This window comes from Eublepharis macularius, chromosome 5 (genome assembly GCF_028583425.1).
Source record: "Eublepharis macularius isolate TG4126 chromosome 5, MPM_Emac_v1.0, whole genome shotgun sequence".
In the NCBI taxonomy this organism is placed as follows: domain Eukaryota; kingdom Metazoa; phylum Chordata; class Lepidosauria; order Squamata; family Eublepharidae; genus Eublepharis; species Eublepharis macularius.
Genome location: NC_072794.1, coordinates 18,863,546 through 18,874,695, shown reverse-complemented (window position 1 = coordinate 18,874,695; position 11,150 = coordinate 18,863,546). Strand labels below are relative to the sequence as shown.

The 11,150-nt window shown below is 47.4% G+C and overlaps 1 protein-coding gene across 1 annotated transcript; it reads right to left on the bottom strand.

Annotated features, from left to right (window-relative positions):
- Positions 1 to 1,548: 1,548 nt before the first annotated feature.
- Positions 1,549 to 6,958, bottom strand: LOC129330264 (vomeronasal type-2 receptor 26-like). Its single transcript, XM_054980303.1, has 5 exons — positions 6,818 to 6,958; positions 6,584 to 6,649; positions 5,087 to 5,305; positions 4,321 to 4,447; positions 1,549 to 2,456 (listed from the first exon to the last, which is right to left on the bottom strand). Exons 1-5 carry the CDS (start codon positions 6,956 to 6,958, stop codon positions 1,549 to 1,551), a joined length of 1,461 nt encoding a protein of 486 aa, XP_054836278.1.
- Between the last annotated feature and the right edge of the window lie 4,192 nt (positions 6,959 to 11,150).

Here is an 11,150-nt window from a genome sequence, read left to right as displayed (position 1 = left end):
CCCACAGCCGACAGTATATAGCATACCATGCCCATATGAGGAGTTCTTTCACCCCTAAAACTTCTACTCCCTTATATTCAAAGTCTGCCAGTTGATTTTATTTATTTATGTCATTTATAGTCTGCCTTTCCCACTGAGACTCATGGTGGATTACACAGTATGAGATTAGTACAATCTGCATCAAGTACATTTCAATACAATATCAAGAACATTTCCATAAACAATGCTATAGAGTACATAGACAGAGATGGCACACCCATTGAAGCAGGTCCGGCCACCACCTCGAGTGCTGAGGCACCAAAGGGGGTGCCGGAGGGGGCGTCGGGTCGGGGGCATGCGCCACAGATCTGCCAGCCCCGCGCTGCTGCCACTGCTGGACCTACCAGCCCCATGCCGCTGCCAACACGCACCCCCGGCCGGGTGTGGCAGGTGTCCAGAGCAGCATGCAGCACCTCCCCAGCCACCCGCCATGCCCGACTGGGAGTGCGGGCAGCCTCCGCCCACCATCCCAGCCACCCGGCCAGCTTTGCTGCATGATGATGTCACACGCAGTGATGTTATCACGCAGGCCGGGAGTCGCGCGCGTACAGTCTGTGTGTGCGCACGCAGGGGCAGCCATGGGCACCAGAAACCCTAGCACCGCCCCTGGACATAGATACAAGTTTAAAAACATAGAATTAGCAAGAATCCAATACAGAGTAGAAAAAATATGAAACAGAACATAATCAATTCTCGGACTAACATTAGACAACATGGAGCACAGGTTGTACATAGGAGGACATATTGAAAGCAACAGGTAATATGTAAGGCAGTATAGTGATGAAGTCTATGGTCCCTAACTCATTAGCAAAGCATCTGAGACCCCATTTGTACAATACAGCCCTCCCATTTGAGCAAAAATCCTTTTAGAATACTTTGGTTTTGCATCAGTGGGGGCTCTCCTGACCTCCTCTGGCAGGTCATTCCACAGGATAGGGGCCACCACAGACCCCTCACACTGAAACTTGTAAAAGGGGCACTCCAGCTGGTTTTGTGGCTGGTATGAATTCAATCTGCTGCTGCAACTACATGTTAGAATCTGCTTTGAACTTTCACCCCCTGACCTGCTTTTCATCACTCACTCCTGGACTGGATTTTGCCCATTTTATCTCTTCAGGATCAGCCTCATATGTTTTCTTTCTCTCCTTTATTCCCTCAAAGCACTACGGGCTTGCTCATCAGCTAGCCAGCCCTTCTTTGACAGTATTTCCCCAACAAACAACACTTCATGGGCAGGTAGGCTTGTTTAAGGTTTAGCTTTTATTTATGGTGCTGCCTCATTTTGCTATTCTTGCTTTTCCATTTTTCCATTCTGTATCTTGTTAGAGGAATAAAAATCTTTCTTAGTTAGTTCCCCTCTCAAACTATTTTCCAAAACAACAGGTAAATACCCTCCCCCACCCATGTTATTTTGACAAAGGAACCTAAACCCAACTGTTTTAAAAAAACCTGCATGTCTAGTTTGACCCATAGTTAACAAGAAATCAAACGAGCAGAGAATATTCAGATTTAGGTCCCTTTTTTGTTCCTTATAAGATGATCTCTGTTATTGAGATCAGGTCTCAGAACAATAATATAGTACTTGGGGAGAAAGATGCAACCCAGGAGACCAGCTCCAGAGGCCAGGATGGAGAAGACCTCCACGGCCACCATGGACTTCCCTTTAGTGCTCAGATAGGTGGGCACAAATGAGACCCACACGCTGCAGAACACCAGCATGCTGAAGGTGATTAATTTGGCTTCATTGAAGCTATCGGGCAGCTTCCTAGCTAGAAAAGCTACAATGAAGCTAATAATGGCCAGAAAACCCATATAACCCAGGACAATGTAAAACATAGTGACTGACCCTTCATTACATTCCACTATGATCTCTTTCACCAACGAATGGAAATCGAAGCTGGGGAATGGGGGAGAGGTTCCCAACCAAATTGAACAGATGGCAACTTGTATGAGGGGACAGGCCAGTGCAATGGAATTTACCCATTGACCCCTCAACAGTTCCCTTGTCGTGTTTCCTGGCTTAGTGGCCATAAATGCCAGAACAACTGTGACAGTTTTTGCCAAGATGGAAGAAACGGCAACTGAAAAAATTATGCTGAAGGCAGTTTGTCGGAGAAGGCAGGTGACCTTCTTGGGTTGACCAATGAATAGGAAGGAGCAGAGGAAACCAAACAGGAGGGAGATGAGGAGGACATATGTTAGCTTTCGGTTGTTGGCTTTGACAATCGGCGTGTCTTGATGTTTAATGACCATTGCCAGGACTACTGATGTGATGAGAAACAGCAAAAGAGCAAGAGAAGCCAAAACAACCCCCCAAATCTCTTGATAGGAAAGGAAATGTATGGCCTTGGAGATACATCCATCTTGGTTCTTGTTTGGGTATTGATCTTCTGGGCATGGGACACAGCGATCAGCATCTGAAACAAACAACCATCAGTGAAGTTGTCTACAGTACATGTTCACAGTGTAGTCTCGAGTAGGGATAGGGTGGTGATACTTAATGAGACCGTGTCCTCTATGTTTCTACAAACTATTAACTTTAAATATTTAAATTGCTGTGTGGTCCACATGAAGGGCAAGTGGGTTGATAGGAACATTTCTAATGGTCATTGCTGTTGATTTCTCCCAGTTAATTTTATATTCTACAGGTTTCCAAAAGTAGTAATGAGTAGACATGGGCACGAACAGAAAAAAAATGAACATGGTGTTCATTGTTCATTGCCATCCATGAACAACGAACATTGATGAACATGACCTGTTCACAAGCATGTTCATTGTTTGTTGTTCGTGGGGGCCAGCAGGCTCTCCTCCAGCCATCAAGATCCCTACCACACCACTACCAGAAACCCTACCTGAGCAGGCAGCAGGAAATGTTCCAATAATAAATAATAGCTTGGCCCCAGAGCCTGGCAGCAGCCCTGGAACCTGAAGGGATAGATCCCACCCCACACAAAGAAAATTCAAGCTCCAATGCACTCTCCCTGTCTCTCTCTCAAAATGCAAACAGCAACTGTCTCTTCATCACTGTCTGCAAAACCAGTGCTGGGAGCCCCCTCCCCCCAGCTCTTTGCTTCCTTGTAACAAATTTGGAGCTCCACACTTGAAAGGAAGACCTGCCTATCAAGCTAAATTGGGCTTAGATTGGGGTTTCCAGGGCAACAGCAGGAGTTCAGACAGAGTTCAGGCAGTCCCTGCCTCCAGTTGCCAAGGGAATTGATTGCAGGTGCCAGACTGTCTGGCTTGACAAACAGCAATGAACGAGGCTTGCAACAAACACCTGTTCGTTTAGAGTTCATTTAGAATGGGGCCTCACGAGCAGCTTGTTCGCGAACAGCTGATTGGGCAGTAAATGGCTTTTTTTAGTTCGTATTGCTGTTCATGCCCATCTCTAGTAATGACATCCATTCATTTAGGAGCTGTGTGATCTGGGTCTTCCATCATCTGAATACAAAGCTACTTTGACTTATGTTTTTCCTATCTTTATTCGCTTAAAGGTTTTGTCAATACGTATTGCATTGGCACATGGCTCGAGAACAAGGTTAAGCAGTAAGGGGGACAAGGAGTAACCAGCTTTCCTTCGCAGAGCTATAAGGAGAAATGTGAACAATAGTATAGACTTTTGAAAGAGCAGTTACCAATCAAAGAGCCATCTGGTGCAACACAAGGAAATGCTAGCTACAGCTGTAGGAAATTCAGTGCAGTACGTTTCCTACAGCTGTAGGAAACGTACTGCATTGATAGAAGTAGGGCTTTTTTTCAGGGGGAATGCGGGGGAATGGAGTTCCGGAACCTCTTGAAAATGGTCACATGACTGGTGGCCCTGCCTCCTGATCTCCAGACAGAGGGGAGTTTAGATTGCCCTCCATGCCACTCAGCGGTGCGGAGGACAATCTCAACTCCTCTCTGTCTGGAGATCAGGGGGTGGAGCCACTGGCCATGTGACCATTTTCTCCGAGGGCAACCCACTGAGTTCCACCACCTCTTTTCCCAGAAAAAAAAGCCCTGGATAGAAGGAATACAGTAAAGCAACCTGCTGAACAGACATGAACAGGTTGACAAAGATTCACCAAAAAATCAGGTCTCTGTTCACAGATGGTGAAGGGGATGTGAGCAGAACTAGCAGGTATTCGAGTGTCCTAGCTGAAGTGCATTGCCATGCTATGGGGAGAAGACTATTAAGTGCCAAGTCTTAACCTAACCAATGTTCATGCCACTTGCAAATCCGCTCAAGTTAAAACACCTTCTCCACTTTAACATGGGTTTCAAGACAAGCTAATCTACCTGCGTAGTTAGAAATGGCCCCTTCCGCACAACGGAAACATTCATAACAGCAAACCGGCGCCCCTTCTTGAACTGTCCTGCTGTAACCCGGCAAGCAGCTCTCCACACACCTGGAAGAGGGCAACTTCTAAACAGAAATAGAAGAACTGGTGAGGTGTTCTACATGGCTGCAATACCTTCCTTGCACCCAGGAGGACTCAGAGTTACTGGGAAGAGTTTTCTTCTGCACATTGGGAAGAATTGTCAGCTTAGGAGAGCAAATATTCTCCATAAAATTGCCTTTGTTTTATTAAAAAAATGAAGGCTCAGGAGGACACATCCTCCTGACACAATAGCAGCTGCAAGCAATGCAGAGATTTTAAAAAGGGCATTCCTATGCCGTCCAATGCTGCCACCATCATCCCCTGCTCCTCCCACTTTTTCCCACTGCACCACAACAGCAAGTTCAACAGTATGCTGCATCGTTGAGGGCCCCCCTCCTCCAACTTTGCTTTCCCTCCCAAGCTGTGCAGTAATGCCACTATTTGGTTTAAAAGGGAAATGGAAAAAAAAGCCCTTTAAAGGGCAAACAAAGAGGAAGAATTTTCAAACCAGGGCTTAGCGGCAGCACCGCCCCCCCTTCCCAATCACTGGTTTCTCTTTACAACCAGATTAAAACAGGTTTGTTTTTAATCTGTTTTAAAGGGGGAAGTCCTGGGGACACCACAAGCTGTACTGAGAATTCTCTAATTCTCCCATGACTTCAAAATATTCACTTCTTCCACACCTGGGTAGCCCAAACAATCACATCTGTGTTAATGATGAAATCTTGGCCTGGGAGAGCTCTAGGATCCATCCTTCCAACTTTCACTTGAGCTGAAGACTGATTTGGGAAGAAGATCAAGTTCAGAATATCGTAGCCAGCGGATCTCTTGCCACTTTCAGCAAAAACGACTTCCTCTCCTGCACTGTTGTTGAACTGGATGTTCCTCAAAGAGGCATGAATCTGAAATAAAAGAGATGCTTTTAGAGAGAGAAGACTTGTCATGAGCTCAGATCGGAGACTATGGACTGGATAGCATGAAGAAAGCTGGGGAGGGGGAGGAGGCATGCTCTTTCTTTTGGGGGGCAAAGGTGGCTTTACGGATTATCTGGTGAGGCACCCTCCGTATTGCGTACATCTACTAATGGGGTGGAATTCTGCCATAAACAAGATAGTCCAAGGGATCAGAGGCCAGCCCAATCAGGACAACTTTTAAACTTCTTTAGACCCACACCAAAGCAATGAAAGTCCAGCAGAATTCATGAAAAGCCAGCAGTTCTGCACACTGGGCAATTGGGTCAGTTTCAAAAAACTACACTACCCATGCAAATGACCAAGCCAGGTTGGCTGGGCATGCAGATCCCATTATGTTTAAACTCCAGTAGGAGGTTAAGAAAGATTTCATTTGCAGCAGCAGCAGCTGTGATCGGGGTGAGGCGGGGACAGAGGGAAGCAGAGGGAGAAGAGGGGTTATCAATGGTGAAGTCCCTTCCCTCTGACACCAAGGCCAGACAGGGCAGCTAGAAAGGTGGCTGAGACAGCCTCACCTAGGAGCAAGGGAACCCTGAGTGAGACGGAGTGCATTAATTAGAGTTATAGAAGAACCCAGTACTGTGGAGTACTTAGTTTCTTTTGGATGTGCCTGTAGCACTGACTAGGGATGTGCACACTGAAAATATTCGGATTTCCTGCTTTGGGTTTACCCGAGGCTGGAAAAACATTCAGAAATACCCCAAACCCAAAGCGGCAAGCTGCTTCGGATTCAGGTATTTGAATTGCTTCGGAATGCTGCGTAAAGATTCAGAGCATTCCAAAGTGATTCAGGGGGCTGGGTTTTCTCCCAGCACCCCCACCCACTCCCACCTAAAATCTTGCTCTTTCCCCCTCCCCTCCAGCACACTTACCTGGCTCTTTAAAGAGTCCTTTAAACTAGCACCTGGCAGGTGGCAGGGGTGATTCCCCCCTGCCATCTGCCAGCTGCTACTTTAAAGGGCGGGCACTGCAGGGCTGCTCCAACACCCAGCAGAAGAGGCCTGGTGGTGACTTCCCCGGTGCTGAGAGTGAGGGGAGATTCGCCCCACCCTCCCACCTGGAGAGCAAGTGGGCCAGACTGCTTCTCTCCGGAGTCAAAGAGGCAGGGAGATTTTCCCCGTCTCTTTGACATTGGGGAGAAAAAGCCTGGTGGCGCCGAATCTCACGATGCATGCGAAAGTGAAGGGAAATTTCCCCCCTCTCTCTCACCGGGAAAGCAAGCACGCTGGGCTGTTTCTCTCCGGTGTCAAAGAGACGGGGAAAATCTCCCTGTCTCTGTGACATTGGGGAGAAGAAGCCTGGTGGCGCAGACTTTCCTGGTGTAAAAGGGAGGAGAAATTTCCCCCCCTCCCACTAGGAGAGCAAGCGTGCTGGGCTGTTTCTCCCATGCCCGGCGAGGAGGGGCAGGATCATGCCTGCTTCCTCACTGCCCCTTTCACTCACCGCTGACGGGACCAGGCATTTCCGCAGCCCTGTGAGCGGCAGTTGAAGGGAGCACCTGGTGGGTAGTTGCAGGCATTTGCCTGCATCCCCGCTGCCCCATTCAGCCACCATGGGTGGGGCTGGAGAGTTCCCTGGTCCCATCCGTGAAGGATGAAGGGAGCATCCAGTGAGGATTCGCAGGCATTTGCCTGCATCCCCGCTGCCTCCTTCACCCGCAGATGTCGGGGCTGAGGAGGTCCTCAGCCCCGGCACCAGCAGGCAAATGGAGCACCGGGTGGGGAGATACAGTCTTATGCCTGCACGTCGCTGCTGCCTCCTTCACCCACCAATGTCGGGGCTGAGGAGTTCTTCAGCCCCAGCACTGGCGGGTGAACGGAGCACTGAGCGGGGAGATGCAGGCCTATGCCTGCACGTCCCCGCCACCTCCTTTGCCCACCAATGTCGGGGCTGAGGAGTTCCTCAGTCTGACACCATCAGGCAAACAGAGTGCCTGGCGGGGGGATGCAGGCTTATGCCTGCATTCCCACTGCCTCCTTTGCATGCCGCTGACAGGCTGAGGAGTTCCCTGGCCCCGACAGTGGCTCCAGCACTCAGCTGCTCATTGGGGAAGCCCCCAACAAGTAGCTGATTCAGGGGTTTAAATGCCCCATTCCCTGATGCTCACCGTGGCAGGAAAATGGGCATTTGAAGTACTTGACCCGAAGCTTCCCAAAGCATTACAAATACTTCCAGAAACTTTGCTTCGGGATATCCGAATCGGGGCCAGCATGAGAGTCCCTATTCAGAAATCTCTAAGCTTTCCGTATCAGTCTGATTCAGGCATTTTACCTGAATCGGATTCCCAAAGCATAAACCCCTAGCACTGACCCCTCACTTCACTGACCCAAGCAGCAAGGCAGTTTAGTAGGGGACAGGGCTGTCCATTCCTTTACACATGAGCCGCATGTCAGAGGAAGGATGTTACCTGCCATGGCTGGATATCCAGTAGCCTTCCCATCCTTGCATGCTTTGATCCAAATGTGTACATGGCATGTAGTGCATGAGCCACAGAATAGACGGCATTGTAGATATTGTAACTGTTGCCAGTCATGCTCATTTCAAATACAGAGGGTGTCAAGTTCTCAATATTCTCCTTCCCTGTACAGTATGGTAATCCCATACTAATTACATCTGGTTCCAGAATCAAACACCAAAAGGCAAGTTTCCACCACTTGCTGATAAAGACATCTCCTTGGGGTTTGTATGGATCTAAAGTCCGGAGAAAACTGCGAAATCCTGGCACATCTCTCGTGTGGCCTCTGAAGGACAGAGCGCCATGGAAGGCCTGAACAGCCCCCCATTCAAAGAAAAAACCCATTGCGGCAAATTCCCACTGGCTCGTCACAATCCAGACCTTTCCAAGAGAAGTTTTAGTCTCTTGTTTGTATCTAGAAAGGGGTCTGATTAAATTCCGTATGGCGTTTGTGTCACCAGAGACAACCACCACTTTGGCCTCTGTCTGCAAAACTGCTGAAACTAGATTGAAATAGTCAATGACAGGAGAATGAAACACAGAGATTTCTGACAAGGTCCTTTTTGTGAACTCGACACAGATGTCATTCTGGGCAAGCATCGGTGTCAGGGCCTGGATGAAATTTTCCCCGCTGTCATCATCAGGAGCAATGATCCCAATCCAGTTCCAGTGGAAATGAAGGAGTAATCGGATTAATCCCAAATACTGTGGGACTTCACTGGGGTCAATTTGGTAGAAGGAAGGGAATAGAGTTCTCTCCCTCAGAATGGGGTTGAATGAACTGTAACCCAGCTGGTGGAGGAGAGGAAGAGTTTTAGTTGAAAAATGAATTTTTAAGTGATATATTGTCGAAGGCTTTCACGGCCGGAGAGCGATGGTTGTTGTGGATTTTCCGGGCTGTTTAGCCATAGTCTTGGCATTGTAGTTCCTGACGTTTCGCCAGCAGCTGTGGCTGGCATCTTCAGAGGTGTAGCACCAAAAGACAGAGATCTCTCAGTGTCACAGTGTGGAAAAGATGTTGGCAGGTCATTTATTTCTACTCAGGAGGGGTGGGGTTCGGCTGAGTCATCCTGTAAGAGTTTCCCAGGGTGTGGAATGCTAATGGAGGGAGGCTTCACTGTATCCTGAGGAGGTTCTTTTGCATATTTTGCATGGAAACCATGCAGTCAGACTGCATAGGGAAGCCATTGAAATTCATAAGCATAAACAAAATTTCAACAGGAAAGAAGAGACTAAGAATGAATCGAGCATGGTTTCCAGTCCTAAAAAACACCAGGCTAACAAAACACTCTATACTCGACAATAGCCCTGCAAAGAAGATTAGCACATCAAGCACCAATCCATATGCAAAAGAATTTCCTCAGTATACAGTGAAGCCTCCCTCCATTAGCATTCCACACCCTGAGAAACTCTTACAGGATGACTCAGCCCAACCTCACCCCTCCTGAGTAGATATAAATGATCTGCCAACATCTTTTCCACACTGTGACACTTAAGATCCAAAACACACGTTAAGAAATACCTAGGTTCAGCACGTGTTCTCTTACCTCAAGGTTTGCCGGGATCTGTAGGCGTCCTGGAAGCTTAAAGTTTAGCATTTATAGAGCAGCAGGGAGGGAAATACAGGCGCCTGTATTTCCCTTCCCCTTCCTGCTGCTCTGTAAATGCTAAAGTTTAAGCTTCCAGGATGCCTACAGATCCAAGCAAACTTTGAGGTAAGAGAACAAGTTTAGCATTTACAGAGCAGCAGAAAGGGGAAGGGAAATGCAGGTGTCTGTATTTCCCTCCCTGCTGCTCTGTAAATGCTAAACTTTAAGCTTCCAGGACGCCTACAGATCCCGGCAAACCTTGAGGTAAGAGAACACGTGCTGAACCTAGGTATTTCTTAACGTGTGTTTTGGCTCTGAGAGATCTCTGTCTTTTGGTGCTACACCTCTGAAGCTGCCAGCCACAGCTGCTGGCGAAACGTCAGGAACTACAACCGGACTACAGCCCATAAAATCCACAACAATCATTTTAAGTGATATGTGATGTGTTCAGGAGTCCACAGAAACCAGGGCTGTGGAGGTAAAATCCCAGACCCCGATGGCTGGATTTTCCTCACTCCTTATCAAAAATTCCCCTCAGATGTCAAATCTTGGCACAGGCCAGCCTACCAACCTAGCAGGACTGGAACAATGTTGAGTCAAGGAAGGAACTGGGCTGCAGTCAATTAACCACCTTTGCAGTGGGGAGGTAATAAGAAAGCGAAAAGGGGGGGGATCCTTTGAGGACACTTTGGGAGGTGACAAAAGCCCTGTGACTTGGAATGGGAAAATTAAGGATGAGTTTGGTGGAGAGAAGATCATGTGGGAGACATGGACACTTGAGATCAATACAGGGTTTGAGGTTCTAACAAGGAGGCACACTATCCCATCCAGTTTTCCTCAAGTAGGTTTACTGCCTAAACAAATATATTTAATTAATGAAATTTGTTCTGCTTCCTGTGGCCCCATTTACCTTTAGCCTATAACCATGGTGTTATTTGGGCACTGGTTCGCCAACCAGTGAGAAATTCCATGTATTATGTCCTTCCTGGGATTTGTTCCTAGATCCTTGGCATAGATGTAAGCTACGGGGGAGGGGGGCTGAGGGGCTCGAGCCCCCCCAGATTTGGCCAGAGGGGGCTGAGCCCCCCCCCCCAGGCAGCCAGTGAACTACATGGGGGCTAAGGGGCTCAAGCCCCCCCCCCAGAGCTCACATGAGGGTCTCAGTTACAATAGCCGATGAAGCACAGGATTGTCCACTGTTCCTGTTATATCATATTATAATTTCTATGATTCTTTGGGGCTTTGTTCCTGTTTTTTGCTTGTATGTATTAGTGTGTTTATTAAGAATTTGTCATTTTTAAAGGTATTGCAGTTTGAATAGACAATTTACAAATAATTGTTACAGAAGAATTAAGAGACTCTGATAGAAGATATTTGATTTTGAAAATCAGGCTCCTGGAAGGCAAGATTTACACACTAGCAACAATATATGCACCAAAAAATGCAAGAGAAAGTTTTTATGAAAATGTTTTCCAATCCATTTTCAATTTTCAAGAAGATAATGATCTTCAGAGACATGAATGGGGTAATGGATCTAAGAAAAAGATAGGTGTGTGTGGGGGGGGGGAACAAAGAAGGCAAACTTCCCCAAAATGTGCTCTCTCCCCTCCTATCAAGAAACTATTTTTTGAAGTAATATCTTAAATAGTATATGATGGCTTCAGTGGATTAAATGTCTAAAAGATTTTTGATCCTACAAAGGGAACACAAAGCTTACAAACTATCAACCAAG